Below are 22,239 nucleotides of genomic sequence, written 5' to 3'. Positions count from 1 at the left end.
TTCAAAATTATGCACCCTTTGAAAATTTTGACTACTGCGCAACTTGCGGAATTATATGAGAGTAGCCAAAATACAAAACGCAAAGGCTCACCCGTATGAGAAAAGAGTAATTAAATATAAAACCAACATTTGAACCGAAAAAAAAGTATTGGAGAATTTTTCACGTTATATGCCTGCAGCAGCCGTTAAACACGCAATTCCAGGGTGGCCTGAAGGGGAAGGTAATAATGAATTTTACTTGTATAGTGATATTCATCACTTTAAATTGATTCTGACGGTATATGCTCTAAAAGGTGCCGTCCCATGCGGGGCCGATCGTCGGAATCTATTAGATAGATTTCGGCACTTCGATATCCCTAGGAATTTTACAATCCACGATGTTGGATGAGCCGGGATGAGCACCGTTTGAACTACCAGTGGCGCGTTTAGTGCCGAGAAGAAAACAAAAAAGAGTACGGCGGGCAGCCGGCAATGCAAACGGTGCTCATTCAATACCGTGGATCGAAAAATTCCTAGGGATATCACATGTCAGAATCTATCTAAGCATCACAGCCATACACATGCCTTGATGCCTCTATGTTCTTCGGTAGTATATGTGTGCTGAAAATGAGAGTGCTTAAGTAATGTTCGGTAATCAGTTTTATGTTTACTAAGAGTAGTTCAGTGTGTTTTGGTAAACGACTCGTTGACCGTGATCACGATCTTCACTCTTCCGTGATTCTGATTCGTTTCATATGAGTTGTCATCGTGCTGTCATATTGTGTGGACGCTAAGTTACGCTGCATATCGACCACGCGCTGTCCAGTTCAATGCGTGCTAAAACTTACTCATGAGAGATCCTATCATACCGGTAAAAAAATTGTTATTGTTTACAACAAAGTAAGGAGCTAAGAAGCTTAGTCACAATGGCGTACAATTTCCCAGGAATGCCAGCAACACCGATGCCTCCGATGGGTATGACTTAACCTCTAACATTCACAAAACTAATAATTGAAGAAATACCTCATGCACTTGACAGTTTTATAATATTGATTTGAAACACTGTATTTAATTTCATGTCCAAACAGATTTTTATGTAAAGTTGAAGAAAGCAATGTTAACATAACGGAACATTGAAAATAAATCTGTGGAATAACTTTGTAGAAGTTGATATAGCTTTGCTTTTTTTTTTTTTAACTAATTGTAAATTTTAAACGATTACCAAGTAACAATTTTTCCCAAAAATGTATTGTTAGCATGGCGAATTTCAGCGTTATGTTTTGAGCCTATTAAAGAGACAAGAACATTAAACCTGCAATCTGACAGTTTATTAACAATGTGCCTATCTTTCGAGTCTGTGTTACCCTTGACAATTCAGCAGTCAACATATCACTGTCCATTAACCAAGAGTATATTTTGTTTTATTATGACCTGCTCAATTTCAGATGAACCTAAAGTTAATTTAACTATACATCATTACAATAACATCCTGAAGTTAAACTTCATTTGAAATAACGGTTTTATTGAAGTAATGCCTTGAATAATTTCTTCGTTGTCTGCAAATCGATTCTTTACTGTAATAACTTGGTTTAGTTTTGATGTAATAATCATCAATTTCATCAAATAACTTGTGAGTCTTTGACAAATAGTTTGATGTGTTCATCAATGGTTGTAAAAGCCAAAATCAGGTGAAAATTTATTTATTTATTTATATCGTAATGAGTTAATTTCCTTTTACATAGTATAAGGATAAAACAATAAAATAAAGAAGCATTTTACATGGTGGTACATAGGAAGAAAAAATAATCCTTAACACTTAAAGAAATAGTATAATAGAGTCGCTAATTATATGAAAACAGTTTGCGTGATTGACGAGAGACGATATGCAAGGTTGAGTTATGTATGTCAAGCCACTCAGCATTTTCGTTACAAAGCGATGAAAGCCTAATAATAGGCTAGCGAGTCATGATTATAATTAGGGTAGAATCAAAAATTGCTACGCTGCAAAGGCCAAATCCGAACAAAGAAACAAAATTTACAAATCAGTTCAGTACAATTGATATTATTACTTAAGATTTTAAAAGCAAATACCACATTAAATCTGCACGTAGCAGAAGACAGTATAGGAATATCCAGGGTGGATGCAATAATGTAGTCATGATCACAAAAATGCATGGATTCCCAATTCCATTGCCCACAAACCACAAAAAAAATGATTGTGTTTTTCAAGATTATAGGCAGCAGTAAAATTCCAGGGCCTCCAGATAACAGAACAATAAGACAAATAGTGAAAAATGAACGAATAATAAAGTCAACGTAGAGTAGCAACATTCTTAAATTATGAAGAGAATCGCTTAAAAAAATAGATCTTACTGCGAGTTATTAAGTACGTAATAGCTTAAATCAGTAGTCAACAGGTGCTTACCAACAGTAAGACAAGCACTTTTTGATATTGCAAATTGTCGTAGGGATTTGTAATAGCCTTAAATATTTTGCCGTCGTCAGCGAGGTATAAGAACTTAACAGATTTTTGAACCTGTCTGATATCGTTAATACAAATTAGGAAAAACAAAGGACCAAGGTGTGTACCTTGACTACACCAGAAGTAAGCTTAATAGATAAGGAAAGACCATTAAAAACTTTCACATACTGAACCCTATCACTAAGAAATGATTTGATCCAGTGGAGTTAAGATCCCGCCATAGGCAGTAAGTTTCTTTACAAGCAGATCTATGTTGATAACGTCAAAAGCAGTGGTGACGTCAGTGTAAATATAGTCGACTGTGTATCCATTACGTGAAGTATCAACAATGTTTGTTGCTGTGGATTGCCCAGACAAAAACCCATGCTGCTCAGGCATAATAAACTTTCGGAAAAACGGTGTAAGTTACAAACTTAGGCCGATAGTTGTTTATATAACAGCAATGACCCCTCTTAAACAGCAGTGTGACATAGCACTGCTTCCAACAGCCTGAAAACACCCAAGTACTAAGGATAAGTTATATATTCACGCTAAAATAGAGATAAAGAAAGATGAGCACCGTTTCGCCAATAGCGGGTGAACCCCATCGGAGCCAACGCATGAAGTTCCATTTAAATCAGAAATAGCCTTTGCAATCTCGCATTAATTCACATTATATTCAAGAATATTCTAGATTATATATTATCTCTGACTTACTGCATACTCAATAGGATACCAGTTTATAATTTTTTTAGTTGTACCTGCAGTTTTTTTTTTTTTTTTTTTTGTATTTCAGTGTACATTTGGTAGTGCAGAAAGCTGCAACTCTCGTTTGTAATGACTGGTGATTCCAGAAGTTCACTGTCCTGCAGTAAAATGACACATATTTCGGAATTGCTATTCCATAGTACGATTCTCACTATAAACCCTGCCACATATGAAAGACATATGATGCGTTATGGAATCAACATATTCTATAAGCAAACCCTGTAAGAGTACAAGATCAATATTTTCTTCTTTGTACAGTTTGAACATTTTTTTTTTCTTGTTATACCATGCAAATATTTGTATTGAGAGGAATGAGGTTGGTTTCTACTGGAAAGAGTGACTGCAAAATTAGCCCCTTTTTGCGTAGTGTGTAGCAAGCACGGGGAAGGTCGTACAGAGGTCTCCGTGGGCTTAAATTAATCGTCATCGAAAATGTAGGTGAGCATATTTCGAATTGTTTCGATTTTGCGCGACTTACCCCTATTTTGGGGGTGAAGTATGTCAGAACTTTGCATTTTTGAGCTACCGCGAAGCAAACTCAAATCACTATTATTACCCTAAGGATTATACACCTGACTTCAAAAAATGGATCATTTGACTTTCTGTATTCATATGGAGATGATTTGAACTATTTTTATTTCAGAACTACCCTTCCCAGGGGGTGAAAACCACCCCCAGTACAAGAAAAATCAAAAATGGCCGACATAATCTGGGGAAAAATTGGCGGAATTCCACATGGCAGGAGTAATATCAAGAATATTCTTTCAAATATCTGCAAAGGGAAAAACACCCCTATCGTGGGGTGAAACATACTTCACCCCCAAAATAGGGGTAAGTCGCGCAAAATCGAAAAAATTCGAAACATGCTCACCTACATTTTCGATGACGATTAATTTAAGCCCACGGAGACCTCTGTACGACCTTCCCCGTTCTTGCTACACACTACGCAAAAAGGGGCGAAAAAAGAGGGGTTTTTGCGGTTACTCTTTCAATTTAATGTAATATGAGAGTGTGCACCGATGCTACACAGACAAATCCTACACAATATTTATACAAAATCATCCTACTTATAGCAAATCTATAACAAAATATTTTGAACGGATAAACTTCATACACGTATACGTGTAATTTCGAAAAAAAAATTGTAGCATGAGATTTATGTGCCTGCCTATCAAGTTTCACGTTCGTATCTGATCTACAACTGTTTGGCTGTTATCATGGTTCCTATGGGCAAACAGCGTTTTACAATACAATTAATTACTTTATTATTCGTCGTTCTATTGTGTTCCAAATCAAAAGGCTTTGCGATTCGAGTGATGGCAACCTTCATTTTACATTTTACGTTCACGCCTGACATAATTCGCCAGATATCTGAGTATATTTCCTTGCAATATGCAATTGGTGCACAAATATATCAGTATAATTAGTGAAAAGTTTCGAATGTGGGTGGATCACACTGTCCGCTGAAAATTCTTAGATCGATGTCACGGAATATGGCTTCAACGTAAGAAAAAGTTGAAATATGATAGTAAACAGTATAAATTTACATCTTCTACGAGATACATCTGATTAGTTTCTATTGCGCGTATTGAAAACTTTGAAAAACGGTATTGTACGATTTCGTTGCTCGGCTGCTTTTTGTCAAAACCATCCCCCGTACTATGAAAACATAACATGTTCTTCCGAAAAACTCGAAAATTTTCGTCGAATATCTACCAACTATAAATAAAAAATTACAAAAGTCTCAACCATTTGGACGCAGCTCATAGATAAGAAAATAACTATTGAGCGCAAAGCATCAAAATTCTTGTTATTTTAATGGAAAAATTCAAATCCTGTGAAGCAGACCATAAGATTCAGATATGAGTCTGAGATTCTGGAGCAGGCTGAAGTTAGCAACGTTACTGTAACGAAATATGAAGGAAAAAATCGATATTGAGCAATTTAAGAATGACTTTCAAGGAGTTGACTTTTCAAAATATCAGTATTTGTTGTTTATTAGGATTTACTGAATATCAGACAATCCTAAAGGTGCGTTATATTATTATAAACATGCATTATTACAGTAACGTTACTAACTTCAACCCTATGATTTTGGCCACATTTTCTAAAATTTGTGTTGAGATATTTTAGCCCATTAAAGTTATAAAATTTGAGAGTCAACATATTCAAGACCATTCCAATGTCCATACATCGTTTTTCACTTTTTAAAACAACTTATTTACAGCGAATTACTATTTTTAAATTCTGTATAAGCAGCAGTACACAATATATGCATCTTGTCTGGATAATAGGAATGGGGCCAATGGGACCTCTGGGCCCGATACCTGGACCACAGGGATTCATGGAGTTAACAGCACGATCAGCAATGGGGCCTGGATTTCCACCCCTTCCACCTGCCATTGCAATACCAGGGATGAATGATTCCCCCTTGGAGTTTAGTACGAATAAAAACCAACCTCCTATTGCCAGGGAAAGCACCGAAGACAATAATGACAGAAGAAGTGATAAAGGTGACGTCAGGAGAGATAGGGACAGAGACAGAGAGCGCGGAGAACGAGAACGAGACAATCGCGAGGGTGGAAGAAGGTATGTATATACATAAAGGTATAATTCGTATTCATATTAGAAGTAGTCCGGTGATAGCGCATTTTATTTCAATACGTAGCACGAGGTTATGAAAGAAGAGATGAGTGATGGGGGAAACAAATTTCTTTCGTGATGTACTTGTTACGATTAGTCCCTTATCTTACTTATATTTCAGTTAGAATAAATAAAATTTTCCGAGCAAACATATTACAGCACATTTCTCCGATACTTCAAATGCTTTTCGGAAATTTTTAAGGTGCTTCGAGTGTACCAAACAAACATGCCTATAATACTAGAATTCCTGCCAGTCCGAAATTCAATTTCGTATCTCTCAAAATAACGGGTTCTTTACAGACTATTTTGGGGCTGCATAAACAACTTTTTAGCTTTACCTCTTGTATGGAAGAAAAATAGTTGGAAATTGAGAGTACTAAGAAATATTTGAATTAAAATCTTCACCAACCAATTCTACACAGTGCAGCCCTACATCATGCAGTACTATATGTGGCCTTTTTATCAAGTAATTTGGAAATACGCGGATTCACTCCCTTTAATCATTCTGATGATAAATAATCGGGAAACGGCACCAAAGTCATAGATGAATTCAAATCTGTTACGGACGAGGTCCCAGTATGTTTTGAATTTTCAACTCCTCATTTTAATTAGTATTCGATTATATTGCTCTTTTCACATATTGTTTTCTTGGCCTATCGATGGTACTGCGTGGTGCGCCATCGTTGATTCAATGGTTCGGCGGAGTAAGTAATTTATTGCTGAAAAGGCCACGCGTAGGAATGCAAATTGTAGGATGAACTGTGTAGGACTGAACCCTGTAGGACTGAGCAGTGTAGGAACAAACGAACGGTGTAGCTTTATTGACGTATAAGATGACTCTGTGTAGGTCGAATTGTGTGTAGAAAAATTGAGAAAGCTCTGTGTAGGATTTTTAACGTGTAGGAATGAAGTCTACTCCAATACGGACATTGTTTTGACGCCCGATACGAATAAGAGCGCGTTTTAGATTCCGGATGGAAAAGAGCACGTTTCGAATTCCGGGTGAAAAAGAACACATTTCAAATTCTGGGTGAAGAAGAGCACGTTTCAGATTCCGGGTGAAAAAGAACACATTTCAGATTCCGGGTGAAAAAGAGCACGTGTCGGATTCCGGATGAAAAAGAGCACATTTCAGGTCGATTCGAATAGTAGCACGTTTCGGGTTGACTCGAATACTAGCACAATTCAGATCGACTTGAATGTTAGCACAACTTAGGTTGACTCGAATATTAGGAAGTTTCAGATGGGTTAATTATAACGTTGTCCAAATATTTTTTGTTAGGTTGAGAAATGAGCGTAGTGACAATAGACGTGAACGCGAAAGAGATAGACGCGATGATCGGATTGAGAGAGACAGAAGAGATGACAGGCGAAATGAAGAACGGAACAGTTCAAACTCTAACAATAATAACTGCAATACAAGTGGCAGTGAAATGCCATCATCTAATACCAGTACCAGTAGTACGTCGCATACGCCAAATATGGGATCTCAGATGGAGCCACCAACAGGAGTATGGGGTATGGGCGTAGGCTATTCAATGATGGGAATGGGGCCTATGGGTCCAATGGGTCCCATGATGGGTGAGATGGCTATAGGACATCATATGGGCCACGGTTATGGGCCAATGGGAATGGGAATGATGCCACACGACGGAGGGATGCTAGGTGCTCAGATGATAGGCCCTGATCAAATAATGCCAGAAGCTACAGCTCAGATTATGACTGGAGCGCTACCACCTCCGCCTGCAAATTCTCAGGGAACGAAAGAGATAATTCATTGCAAAAGTTGTACTCTTTTTCCACCTAACCCAAATGCACCACCACCAACAACCAGAGAGAGACCTCCAGGATGCAGAACTATTTTCGTTGGAGGTATAATCATATTTTTTAAATGTAATCAAGAAGTAACATAGATAAATTTTTATGTAATTCCATGACCATGGACCAGGATGAAATATATAATTTTTTTTTTTTTATTCCTTGAATAGAATTAAATCTTGATTCTTTTAGACGAACTTTTCAGAAATTAATGAACGCTTATCTGTGTAGCTGCAGTTCAAGAATACCAGATTCAGCTAGAGAACAGTCAATTTGCTTATACGTGGTTTATCGTTGAGTATCCATTAAACTTTACATGTTCTTGTTTGTTACATAAAATGCAACACTGGCACTATGGTATAAAGATTCATATGATTATAACAAGTCACATGAAAGTTCATCCATTGTGTTCAGTTTTTCTAAAGCCTTCTTACCATCCAATGTACGAAAACTATTTTAGAAGGTTTTGTTGGATATGAGCATTTTCTAGACCATTCGAGGATTGCACATTTTGAACATCTTGTTATATCAGGTGCCACTTAAAAATATGGTGGCTCACACATTAGATATTCACTTTAAATAAAATAACTGTATTTTGAAAATTGATAATGTTAGCCATTGCAATAAAAGCCATTCAAAACGATTAACAATATCACTTCTAAAAATATACTGCGATTTTAAATCACAGTGCAAAACTGTAATTTGATCCTATTTTGGGGCTAGTTTTGTGCCCAAACCCCAATTGTGGTGCTCCAACTCTATCCGTCGCATTTGTGGTCAATCTAGGTTTACGAAAAGCTGAACCGACCACATAAATTTTACAGTGAAGGAATTCAGGTATCGCAATCAAACAAAAATCAAAATTTGGCGCTAACTTGACCCTAACTTGGTACTGTTTTTGTACTCCAACCTCTTCCGAGATATACGTGGTCAACCTAGACTTATGGAAAAAAAATAAAAATCAGTCACATGATATTTTAAGTGCACTAAAACTACCAACGCAACATTAAACTATTTGAATTTGATTGTTCGCAAACTAGATGTACTGCACTCATCAGCGAAAGCATCCCCGTCGGGTTTTCGCACCGATGGAGTGCTAATAAATAATTGATATGGAAGTATCCTGAAAGCACAGATGTGGCTGAATTCGTACCAATTTGTTCCGTATTTATACCTCGCAAAATTGGGAGACTTTCATCGCAAGAAAACTAGCACTCGTAACATCAATTTCCAAAATTTGTGATAGGACGATTCGAATATTTTCATTGTCGTCTTTTTTCTAGCGCTCTAATCTTTTGTTGACTAATATATATTACACTAAACATCATTTGCTCATATTCGTATTCGTATCTAAGGGTTGGATTTTTTCATTAACAGTTGGTTGGATTACGTTACTCGGATCTATTGTATCAAAGTTGTATCGACAAAGAATGTTTTCTTCATTCCAACGTTTTTAGTGGTACAAAGTGAGATTATTTTGTCGTTGAGGCTTGAAGGTGCTTTTTTCACCAGCGTTATGGTGGGTTCAAATTCGCACTTATGTATTCTTAAAGCACAAAAAAACCACCAAATTTCTGTCGCATCCCTGTTCCGATGTTTCAAAGCAATTTGAGACAAATTTTGTGGTCGGTTCAGCTTTCCATAAGCCGAGATTGACCACGGGTATTTCGGAAGGGGTTGAAGCACCAACATTGGGGTTGGAGAACGAAAATAGCACCAAATTATAATTTTCGTCTCATTTTGAACAAATGATGTGGTCAGCCTAGGTTTAGAGACATAATTCTTGAGTATTACAGTGGATAAAACAATGACATGTCGAGTGTATTATGGGCCGGCCATTTTCAGAATCTGATTATAAGTATTGTTTGCAAAGACTGTTCACGTATTCAGCATATTGAGAATTGTGTATTGATGGTTCTGTACATTTCTACTATAAATAGTCAACTGTTATGATGTTGGTTCCGTGGAATTCAATCGATTTATTAAATTTTATTTCTTATAGTAATTTATTTTAGTAATGTTTATTGACAGGTCTACCAGAGAATATAACGGAGGCTGTTATCCAAGAGATATTTGAGCGATGTGGCGAGATCACGACGTTACGGCTTTCAAAGAAGAACTTTTGTCACATTCGTTTCGTTTTAGAAGCTAGCGTTGATGCAGCTATTTACCTTTCTGGATACAGAGTTAGGCTTGGTTCAAGTGGAGATGCTGCAAACACTGGACGGCTCCATGTAGATTTTGCCCAGGTAAAACTTCATATATATTTTATAATGTGATTTGACCAACTACAATATCATTTCTAATTATTTTTTGTAACACCTGCACAGGAAGTTCGACTTCGCTCGCTGTGGCAGACGCGTGAAGTAACCGATTCCCCACAGTACAGAAATTATTCGAAAATATCCCACAACTGTTAGGAAATGGTATTTTCTTAACAGTTTTCTGAGCTAAACCGGTGCAACTAGCGCCATCTAATGTAATGACTCGTGATTACGATCACGTCCGCTGTGTTGCAGTAACGCGTCTACTCTCGGGTTAGACTACCACGTTTACCATTTTCTGAAGTCAAACTTTCCATTACAGATGTTACAAAAATGTGTCGCGAGTCTGGGTTGGCAATTCCTGACTCATATAAGTTGTGCCACAAACTTTACGCTTGTCAGGAATCGCCAATTTCCCCCACTTGCATCACAATATACTTTTCTGAAATTATTTCCTCAAAATTTCATTATTTCTCCTTACTGGGGTTGGGTATTGCATACTCCGACTATGCGTCAATGTTGGAAGTTAGTCTATCACGTCAACTACTGCTATCTAAACTACTCAATGACCAAATTGTCATGGCACAATAGAACCTTGATACTTTGCCACCTGCAGGGAAGTGGCAGAAGGAGATTCTCAGAAATGAGAACATAATGAATACTTCTATCAGACTTGCTTAGCGGTTCGAAGGCAGTTTACCTAAATTTGAACTGTAAAGACAACAAGCGAATATTAGTATTCAAATCTGATTCAGCAGAACAATAAACCAGCCCTCTATACACCTTGGGTATGGGTTTGACTGTACACAGAGAAAAATAAACCGTTCAATCAAATAAAGTTGGCTCCACTTTACCACAGTGTTTTTCAAGTCTTACTCAGGAGATCGCGGTCGTAAGTCAGATACAAGTAAACAGCAAAAATTGTAGGTCCTACACTATAATAAAAATACAATATTTTCAGTGAGAATGCTGTGCTTGTTTATTTTTAATAAGTTGTCGAATCTTGATTATATTTTTGAGACATAAATAATCAAAACATTTTCTAATAAGAGCCGATATTTCCTTTTAGTTTTCATGTTCACCATTGAAAATTAAATACGTTTCCAACAATAATATCGATTTGGTTGATTTGCCTTGTACATAACAATGCTAACGAAATACAGTCGACATTGAGTGCAAACTTTGCAAGAATCGCTTGTCCACACATTTTTCACGATTAAATTAGATAGGTCTCTTTTATCTAATTGCAGAAATACTTTCAAGCACAACAGTTTACTCATAATAATGTATGATATTTCGTACTTGCGGACAGGCACGGGATGACCAGTATGAATGGGAATGCAGACAAAGGCAGTTGCAGCGAGAGCAGCGGCACAGAGAAAGAGTAGAAAAAGAAAGACAACGACCACCCTCAAGTCCACCACCTGTGGTTCACTATACGGATCATGAGGCATCTAACATATGTGAAAAAATCAAACAAGATGACTCTTTCATGAAAGCAGTACAAGTAAGTTATTATTATTACGTATGTAATCAATAAATTAATTGACCTGTCAGTAACGGAAAAAAAGTAACATATTTATTAGTTATTTATATGTAATAGAGATAAAAAATTGTCTCGTTGTGTGATGTTCTCAACGTGAAAATGAGTGAGCAAGTGTAAGTAATGTAACAAATGGTTATTATTTGCGTTAAAGAAACCTGATGATGGTAGGCGGCACCTGGCGAAACGTCGTACGAAAAATAAAATTGAATGCTAAATGTGCATACTCTTTAAAGCTCAACACAGCGAATAAAAAAAGTTGAGGTCCTTTTCTTCTATCACAAGAATAAAGATGCACGAACTGCAAATTGCAGGCCCGCGTTCCTGTACGGTCTACGCTAGCACAAACGAATTTTATTGGGCTTCGTCAAACAAACGTTCGAAAAATTAGCAAAAATTACACTCATTCGTCAGAGCTTGACGCGAATTTTATAAAAGATGGCAAAAAAGTTTTATTTTGCGTTTTCGACAAATAAACCTCAGAATTTGAGATGTATGGCAACTCTATTTTCTTTCATTGATTGAAAAAGTGCAACCTACCGTATCTCGAAATTCGCGGATTGTCTTCTCTTGAGTACAAAAATACTGGTCCTTTACTTTTTTTATTAGCTGCCTTGAGCTTTAAGGAGTATGGGCACCTTTTCAGAATGTTCAAGCATCTATAACAAGGTCAAGAATTATAATATGCGATTAATGTTGCAATAAATCATAGCAAATTTCACTTTTCGCGATTTTTTTTCTTGTACTGTTCCTGCGAAGAACTACAAAAACTGATACGTCTGACGTTTATACCAACGTCACTAGAAACTTTCGAAATGAGTTGCAAGAAATCGTTAATGTGAATAACTTTGAAAATATTGAAAATTTCAGTCGATTTCAATTGAGAAAACAAGTTCTCCGAGTAATAAGTTGAAAATAGCGAAAGAGTGTTCAACTCCCTATCAACACGACCTACCCACCTCACATGGAATAACTCTTTTACCACTATACATCAGATTATACTAACAATAATTTATAGTCACTAATAAATTGATATCCTGGTAGGTGGTGGTGACTTGGCTGGAACGTGGTGACTGTGTCAAGCGGAACTCAAATACATTCTATTCAATGATACAATCAACGAATTCGCATGTACGTCGACTGCTAACCGAAAAGGCATCTTATGAGGAAGAGCTCCACAAAGCTAAGGAATTGATGAAGGGCAGGATGCAGGGTCTTCTGATTCAATGTAAGTTTGCTATTGATTCATTCGTAATAGCATATGTGCGATGCGATTCTGACATTTCTATTTACCTGGTAAGTGTCTGTGGTCATGAAAATAGTATCTTAGATGTTCCTGAGACCATTCGTGAGTTTCTGTTCCGCAATATAATGTGATGTATTCACAACAATCGCAGAATCAAATCAAGGCTAATAGATAATTACCATATACATATGGTGATTTCGAAATACATTCTTGATTACACCTTGCAAGCTTTTTTAAATCTTCAGGTCAGTGAAAAGTGCCATGTACGTGATTTTGAAACGGTAAAAATCAGCTGACTGCTACCGTTTATTTTGGAAGTCATTTTAGAGCACCGATTCAAAGAATATCGTGACACAGAATCTTGTTTAGTCTTACTCTTACGTTACTTCCCTACTGGTTTATTGCAATTTTTGTGTAAGAATGGATTCGAATTCAGGTCAGTCTCTTATGAATAGAACAGTAATTCAGTTTGACAATGACTCGAAAAAATATACACGACGGATCCAGAACTTTTTTCAATTTATGCCATTATCGAAAATCTACTTCCACCAAATAAGTAAAGCAAGTCAGTGAAGATCTATTATTCGAAAAAATCGCTTGAAAAAATGCTTTTCAAATTCTATAAAGTGCTTTAACGCTTTTTCTAATTTATAATCAAAATACTTTGAATACACATTGTACCACAGTATAGAATACACGGAAAGTGTATTTCACATAAATAATACTGTGCAATAGCGTACAATGGGCAATTTTTTATTAAACTATTCAGCGAAAAGTTCTCTCAACAGAAAACAACTGACGTGGCTTTAAAATGAGTTTTATGGAATTACATGTTATGTAATATTAAGACTCTGCTCCCAAATCATTATTTTGATTAGCTTAGATGTAACTCACTTTATCAGTTGAAGAGCCGAGATCACAAGGTGGGTGAAGAAAATTTTTGATTTTAGACTTCCTCTGCTCGACAAAGATCAAATGTGGACTTACCGATAAATTCAGTTTTTTAGATAATTATAGACACTATTTGAAAATTGCATGCTTGGCAATGCTAGGATTTAAATGGTGTTGGGAATAACACATATACTGTAAATACAGTTTCAGACGATAATCTATGCAGTCATAAATGATTATTTAGATTGATATAATGCTGCAAGAATTTGTATAACCGAGCAGTAAACTTCGCATCTTTTTCATCCAAAATGTGAAGTTGAATTTCACAGTAAAATAAACTGAAGTGAACATTGAGGAACAGGAATGCTAGTAAAAAATGTCGTAGATTTCAGTCTGAAACTATCATCAGATCTATATCTCTCGTCAAGGAATACTGGATGCTAAAAAGGACTTCAAAAGTGTGTGAACCCACACATCACTATTAATGAAACTGCCATCATTTTATCATATCACACAAGCAATGCCACTGGTGATATCTGACCATTCCATGGGAACTTAGCGGACTTCGTACAGGCAATATCGTAACCTGTTTTTGTGCTTTAAAGTAAGAAGTATTAGAAGTAAAAAACCTAATTTCAGTTAGTACAAATCATGCATACATTATAAAAGTGTTCGAAGAATCATTACAAATACCTTCCTTCAACTTTCGAATTATGAGCAACATTAATTATTGTTTGCACAGATTGCATAGATATCAACTATTCACACATGTATGTCCATGAATTGTACTGATTGATGGAAAAATTATGGTGACAATGTGCAAATCGTTAAAGTGAAAGACCACAGGATCTTGGCATTTTTTCTGTTTCTACGGTAAACTTGGATCTGGATGTAACTTTATTAGCAAAGTACCACTAAGTTGATACAGTGCAGTATAAAATGTCAGTTTTCGAGTAAAGTAAGGTGTACAATAGAGGATTTGTTGTGTTCTTGTATGCGACACGCAACACCCGCATCATCAACAGTCAGTCAGATTGAACGTGTGTTCACGGCGGCGAGTCACAAGAAGGTTTGGGACCACTTCACCAAGGCTCAAAGGAAGAATATTGAGATGTGGAAGAAACAGTCTTCGGTATGTAAATACACTTACACTCACATACCTAGTGTCCCAAATACTCGATCTCGGTAATAATAAATTATAGTAGGTTTGACCTAGGCTTTTTCTTTTTCTGGTAAATTTCAAACTGGCAACATCGCTGGAAAGTTTTATTAAATTGCATTGTGGTGAAACAGTAAAGTCTTTTCATTAAATGTGTATCCGGGATTTTGCAACCATTTTTTATTTACAATTTGAAGTTTTTTGAAACATTTCACTAGCGCATTAGATAGTGCATCATTTTTCTTTGCAGGATACCGCCTAACAGTAAAATTAATGAAGTTGTACAACCGGTTTAAAAATATTTTCATCTTTCAACGTATATTTGTTATTCGTTATTATACTACCTTGGTCAAACTTACTTATATTAAATGGACACTAGCTTTGCAAGCTGACAAACTACCCACCAATCGAACTGCAGAATTTTACGTCTTGGAACACCTATAGGAGAAGGCAAGGCAAATGAACTCTGTAAAAATATTTTACAAAACAAGTTATACACACTGAGGAAAAAGAATTGGTGGTTCGATTAAATATTTCGTTGCTGCGAATCATTTTCCATTAGTGCAATCAAAGACTTGATGAGATCAATTAGAATTTAATCTCAATAACAAAATATTTTTTTCATCTTCCGAGAAAAAATGATTGTTTGGCTCAAACAATCTTTCCTCTCAGTGCAAAATATCATAACTTTCATTGGAGGCGGGGGTTTCGATTTGTCCCACCTTTCCCTACATCGTTCAAGGCCTTAAAACCATTTGCGTAATGAAAAATCATTGAAAAGTGAGAAAGTACAGGTAAGTGAAATGGGAAAAATACACAGCCTTGTGTTACCCCCAGCCAGACAGTCAGACACGTTTTCCACATGACATTTTTGTCTTTGGCAATTCAATGACAAACAAGAAGGTAAAATATTTAGCTTAGAGTTGGTCAATCACAGGATATCAGGTGTAGAAGGTAATAGTGTAATAAAGCGCTCAGGTCTCGAAACCGTCAGGGAACACATGGATCGCAGACAGATCACGAGCCAAGCATCTTCACGGATTTCCAGAAGGATGAATTCAGCGCTACTCGAAAATTTCATTGCGTGGTATATTTATTTCTGTACTTCAGAAGCAAAGTTAAATAATTGCCATTGGGTTGTATTCATCATTGAGGTAAGCATGAGGGGAGTAATCGCTAAAACTTTCTACGATCACCTGCAAGCCAAAAGGACTATACATGATTCTAAAACTTTTCTGGAGGCATTGAACTATAGACCGATTCGAGGGCCAGTTGCACTGTGTTATGAAATAATCAAAATTTGGAAACAGACACTGCTTATGCTATGCCATAAAAAATATCATGTTACCTCTGAAGTGCAGAAAAGAATTATATCTTTCCTGATCGTCACCGGATGCAAAGTACTCGTATATACTTGGCATTTTCAATTATCGAACCTTGGAATTGCACATTAAGAATATCTTTGGTGGCCTTCTTCTCTCAGATGGATATTGTTTTGATTTACGAAAAATTTTTTGTAACAATTCCTGTATCTTGGAGTTAAAAATCTTGAGGTGGTGTTTTTGACAAAACGATTATTACGTAATCTAGAAATATTTTAAGGTCGAATTACGTATCATTATGCTTTTTAAACGGTTTTTTTTTTAGATCTAGGCTACCGATGATTTTACTGACTTACGACTAGTTTCAATGTCTGTGTGCATAAAAAAATTCACTGCAGGGTCAGAAAACGAATTGTATTATTTTTTTAAATACGTAAAGACAAAGATTTCCGTTTCTTCATTGTACTGGTACTGAAAAGTACTTATTAAATTATTCGAAGGTGTTTCCTACCACGTAAGACTACATGGAAAAAAGTCAAGAACAAGATCGAAGAGGGTAAGCCTTGGAATTCGCAGGAAACAGCATGGAATGCCCCATATGCGGCATTCACCATCTATCACACATACCTAGCTTACGTTCCTAACTTCATTTAAAAATTTAATCACTTTCAACATTTATTTCTTATTTACCATACATTAGTCAAATGTACATACATAGCAGAACACACAAACTATCAATATCGTTACAGCTGACACGAGGCTGAAGCTAACAGCCAAATGTTCTCATGTTTGTTCGAATAAGGTAACGAAGTTCGAGAATGAAAATTTTTTGAAATACCCTGAACCCTCAATACTCTTCAATAGAATTATGAGGATAAAACTGATCTGCATTTTGCTAATCGCAAAAAGTTCAAACACGTTTGTCTGCTAGCTTCACCTTCATATGGCTGACTATGGGCGTTACATGAAACAAAAAATCACGTATTCTTGATATTAAAATTGTTTCAAATTATCTTGACGAAGGCAAAATAAGTAGGTACATTAGCAATTGCGGAGCTGTGGAGTAATTTCAAACAATTGTTGGGCAAGTGTACATCTATATTAAATCAACTAAAACGCACATGGCTGAGATTATACATACACTTGTAGTCATGACAGATTTTTTATCGATACGTTAAGGTAACTCTATCGTTAACTCTAGACAAACGAGACGAGTCATAAAAAATATTGTGAGCGATAGCTAATAGTGCGCTATAAAATTGATTTATGTATGGAACGAAAAAACAGGTTCTTATGACTTCGACTATCGAAAATAATTCGCAAACATATGGTTTTTGATATGGCTGTGTTACCCCCAAATTGATAACTATCCGTTAAACATTTAAGGGGGCATGTGAGTATAGTCAAACTGATATGATGTAAAAATTCATGAATTGTTTTCTCTTGTACAGATTTATTTTTTTTTTTTTTCATAAACTGCTTTCACCATTGTTTAGTGCAATACTTATTATACAATTTATATTTTTTATAAGTCAAATTTTTAAGAACTCAAAGTATGGCGTCTACCGTTATCGTTTACAGCGGACAAGATATCGCGGAGCTCGGTTACCTAAAACATATCATTCAATTTTTATCTGACAAAATAGAAGCCAAAACTGTCGTTGACGAGCTCACTTTTTGAAAAGAATCATTATTCGTGATACTAGTGCGATTAGATTAAAAATAAAAAAAAACTAGCACATTTTTTGACCTTCCATGTAGCGTTACATTAACGGAATTTCAAAATTCAAGAAAGTAAGATCGTCAAGGACTGGTCGAAGCATTGAAGAAGATCCTTTGAAAATTTCATTTTAATCGGACTGACTGTGTAAAAGATATAGTACACACAGACTTTAAAAACAGTCTTTCGAGAAAAACACGTTCAAAGTTTAAGCCGATATGAAGCTTGTATAAAAGGATTATCTTTCATATAGTCAGATTTTTCATGTACCTTCAGTCATCTATACCGGGGCCATGTAAAATTCCTTCAGCAGCTATATCAGCATCTTCCTCTGCAATTCGGACCTCTTGATTTTTCGTTTCATACGAATTCAAGGGCCTCTTCCTTTTTCTTCCCATTACTTTCCGATAGTTGGAAAATGCAATAATATGAAAATCGATCTATACTGACATGCTCCCTTAACGGATGTCACTGTGGTATTTGCCTAGACTACCCACATGTCATAAGAGCATCTGGTTCCAACTTGTTGTGAACTCTGTTTGCAATGTTTTTCGTGAAATAATAATTAATGTTACGTCTTTATGCGATTTATTCGTATGAATAATTTTTCATTGCGTTCGTCTAATCGTGGAATATATGAATTTGTCGATCGCAAATCGAAAGACATACACGTGTCGCATTGGAGCCTATGATACAATAAACATTTTCAAAGTTTAAATACTCTGATATTTTGCATACGTGATGAATATGTGTTATAAGTAATGTACGACACAGAAAATAGTTTTATTTAATCATACCCCTCGTGATAGAGTTACCTTGACGCACTTGATCATCGCATATCGGCTGACCCATGCGTTTAAATAGGAAATGAGGCTGGCCCAAAAACAGATAACGCCCGAACATACGCCACCATAGATTCAACCAAATTTAAATTTCGCAGTGCAGTGGAATCTGGCTTATCCGCCCTTCGACTAACTGAGATTCTGCATTATCCGAGACGCCAATTTCATCCTCGGTCTCCGCATTAACCGAAGTGTATGATCGGATGATACGGAGAACTTTGGATAAAATGTAATAATCCGTTATACCCATGTATGAAATAATGTCGTGTCGCTATCATGCATAAACTTGTAAAAGTCTGTGGCAATTATTTACATTGTAAGCTATAAAACGCGACGGTTCCGTTTCCGGAGTCAAGGGGAAAATATCGTGATGGCTTGAGCTATGTACGGTATGTTTTCCATATTATCCGAGATTTCGCTAATCCATGGTACGCTCTCTCCATATTACCTCGAATAAACGTTGTTCTATTGTATATCGGAAACGCTAATATCGGGGTATGCCAAAAGTACCGGAATCCCTGGAAAATTTTTGAGCGGATGTGTATACCAAAATTAAATTTGGAGGAGATGCATAAGATCAAAGAAATATATCTTGTGAAAGGGTGGCAGTTGGCCCACCACCTCAACCTAGTGAGCCACTGCACTTTGATGAATCGGTACTTGAATCTTAAATACCCTGCTCATTGACGAGTGACGGTGGGGAAGGAGGGACGATTCCACTTTTCAATCTAGCCGCTATTTTGCGTATGCTTGGTAAGTTGAGCTTAAATGGCAGTGAGAGAGTATTTCTTGTACGTCCGCCATCTTGAATTAGGTGCGTCAAGCTGAAATTTGGCAAGCATATTCTGTTAGAATGTTAGAACAAATCTCTCAACTGAGTCAGCACACGACTTTCCTTGGCATTTAAGATTCTTATGCTACTATGTGACGAAAATCATAGTGCATCGTCGAGATCTGCGAACAGCGAAGGCGGTTAAAGCTCGCAACAATGATTTTTTAAAAAATCCAAAAAAAAAGCTTATTGCAAACAGGATAGCAAAAGTGGTAAAGCAATCCAAAGCTATAAGATATAAGGTAGGCGAGCAATGAAAATTGAAAAAAATTTACTGTACTTTTCAAGCAGAAAACAATTTTCTTTTTTTTTTTAATGTGCTTCCAAAATACGAGAAATTGATTTTTTGAGTCGTCTTTTTTTTTTTTACCGAATGTAAAATGATATTCTTCAAAGTTTTATGGATGGATGTTACAATAGTCGACTTTGTTCGAGAAAAAAAATCCAACAAGGGTTGAATTTTTTAAAATTATTTTCATTTCATCACCATCGAATTCCTCGTAAAAAACTGCTCAAGAAATAAATTGACCGTCCCCCTAATACTAAGGCGTCATTATCTGAAAAGTTGGGTGAACCCTTAAGGGGGGGCCATCGGCTGAAATCAGCTCTATGAAATAATGATGTAACAAGGTTGCTGATTTTTCAAAAAATACTATTTCCTTCGAGGAATAACTTCGCGCAGTACGTGAATCTGGTTTCTCATATTTTCGATCATGAAGAAAGAAATATTCAGCATTGTTTTATTAACGCCCGTGATGGTGTAAAGTTAAACAAAAGAATGTGTGTTCAATAGGTGCATAAAGACCTTCGTTCGTCGTGAACACTACTGATGAATTATATCAAAAACGCCGTTTTTCGAGTATTTTGTTTGTTAAAAACCCATTAACTCACATAATTTTAAATATTAAGGGTTACTGATTCTTTCATGTATTTGGGAGAATATTTCGAACAATCTCAGATTTGAATTTCTTGATATCTCGTTTATTTCAAAAATCGCAATTTCTAAAGCGATGAGGAAATATTCTAACGATGTTAAGCTTTGGCAAAGTTGATCTTCGAAAGAAATAGCATTCTAAAAAACATCAGCAACCTTTACGATAATTACAGGCTTCGCTTTACACTGAGTTCCAAAAATTATTTGTCAACGAATCATAAAATCGTCCAATGATATGCTTGTGAAATAATGAATATCAATTTTAACGACAAGTCGTACATTGTTATAGTCACTCGGCCCGGGAATACGGTGCTGTTGGCTGGCTCTGTGTAAGTCAAACGGAAAAAATTAATGGCTCTGTACATAGAACAAACAAAAATACTGTACAAATATGGTACCTCGCCACAGTTATACGATGTGCATGCCGATGATTGTGAATGTAAATTTTAAGTTTTTAAACCGCCTATGGACACATATAAATTGTATAAAATTTAATGACAGGAAATCAAAGCAGTGCAACTAGAAGAGGCATTGATGGAAGGTGAAGGTGAGATGGACGTCTCAGATTCCGAGGATGAACCTCAACGAAAAAAGTCACGCAGTCAATCCGATGCTAATGACGACGTTGAAGGGTTGCAGAATTTGAAGGAAGAGAATGACAGCCTGCGATGTCAATTGGAAGCATACAAAAATGAGGTACGTGATGCGTTAACAGCTTAACAGTCGTATACGACTATACCACGGCTTGTATGAGGAAAAAAATGGTGTTCAAGCCGCTACAATCCTTAGCAAAAAATAGGGCTAGTGTAGTTTGGTGTTGAAGTTAGTACAGTGAGTAATTGTGGAAAAAGTGGTCCTGGAAGTCTTTGAGGATCTGGAAATGACCTTGAATGTTGCTTGTCCTTAAAAAGTCCTGGAAATATCCTATTTTTAAGGTTTGCTGCGAATGATATACTTATTTCTGCTTACTGAGTTCTTAAAAAGTGAATTTCCACCTCGAATCGCGTTTTTCGTTTTTCCCTATTAACAGGTTGTAGTAGAAATAACGTATGTCTTGTAAATCGTGCCGATTATGTACAGTGCCCTCTGCATTTGTGTATTTTTATTTTTTCTGCATGTCCTTGAATATCCTAGAAATATCTTGGAAATGTCCTTGAATTTGTATCGGATTTTTTATTGGACACCATGAAAATGCATAGTTACTATATTGCATTTACACCAGCTATATCACCATATATATCTATCTAATTTAACGTGTCACTCTTGAAATTGCAATAAAAAACTGGATGAAATTATTATTTTTTTTATTTTTCAATTCGATGTTATGCGGGTAATGGGAGCAATATGATTTTATTACCAAATATTTCTTTTTCTTTGTTATTACATTAACAATTACTTAGACAAATAAGATTAGAGCGTTTTGAGAATGATAGACTTTTGTCAGACTTGTTAAAATTAATCGCTCCCATTTTCCGAAGTGTAGGGTCATGGGAGTGAATGATATTTCTTACTTTTTTAAAAAAATTTTTTAACCTACGATTATTTAGCTTGATGTTTTTCAGTGATTTTCTGGTAGCCAGATAAGTAAAGCTTAAATTCGTAATTAATGAAAAAATATATGATATAAATTATGAATTTTATTAAAATGCGACCGAGGTGGAAAGCTTTGAGCTCGGCAAATGTGAGAGGCTCGAGTTTCTTGCTAAAGAATTCTTTCCAGTATTCTGGACCGATTTTACGGATCATGGTGTGAACTATGATGATTTGATCGTAATAATCCACGGGACGCTTTTATTCCAACGACGATTTTTTCGCAA

The 22,239-nt window shown here is 36.1% G+C and overlaps 1 protein-coding gene across 4 annotated transcripts in view; it reads left to right on the top strand.

The window, feature by feature from the left end:
* Positions 1-169: 169 nt before the first annotated feature.
* The window catches only part of LOC124300083 (ecto-NOX disulfide-thiol exchanger 2), a 29,666-nt gene continuing 7,596 nt past the window's right edge, over positions 170-22,239 (top strand). Inside the window, exons 1-8 of one of the 4 annotated variants that reach the window (XM_046753740.1) lie at positions 170-221; positions 5,503-5,797; positions 7,134-7,723; positions 9,701-9,918; positions 11,246-11,440; positions 12,521-12,704; positions 14,639-14,745; positions 20,924-21,118. In XM_046753740.1, the coding sequence (XP_046609696.1) occupies positions 170-221; positions 5,503-5,797; positions 7,134-7,723; positions 9,701-9,918; positions 11,246-11,440; positions 12,521-12,704; positions 14,639-14,745; positions 20,924-21,118 (1,836 nt within the window). Of the gene's footprint in view, positions 222-250; positions 955-4,694; positions 4,713-5,502; positions 5,798-6,380; positions 6,428-7,133; positions 7,724-9,700; positions 9,919-11,245; positions 11,441-12,520; positions 12,705-14,638; positions 14,746-20,923; positions 21,119-22,239 lie in introns of those variants that run through there. The other 3 variants (XM_046753742.1, XM_046753743.1, XM_046753744.1) reach the window with 3 other exon arrangements.

This window comes from Neodiprion virginianus, chromosome 3 (genome assembly GCF_021901495.1).
Source record: "Neodiprion virginianus isolate iyNeoVirg1 chromosome 3, iyNeoVirg1.1, whole genome shotgun sequence".
In the NCBI taxonomy this organism is placed as follows: domain Eukaryota; kingdom Metazoa; phylum Arthropoda; class Insecta; order Hymenoptera; family Diprionidae; genus Neodiprion; species Neodiprion virginianus.
This window is presented reverse-complemented; position numbering and strand designations above follow the sequence as displayed.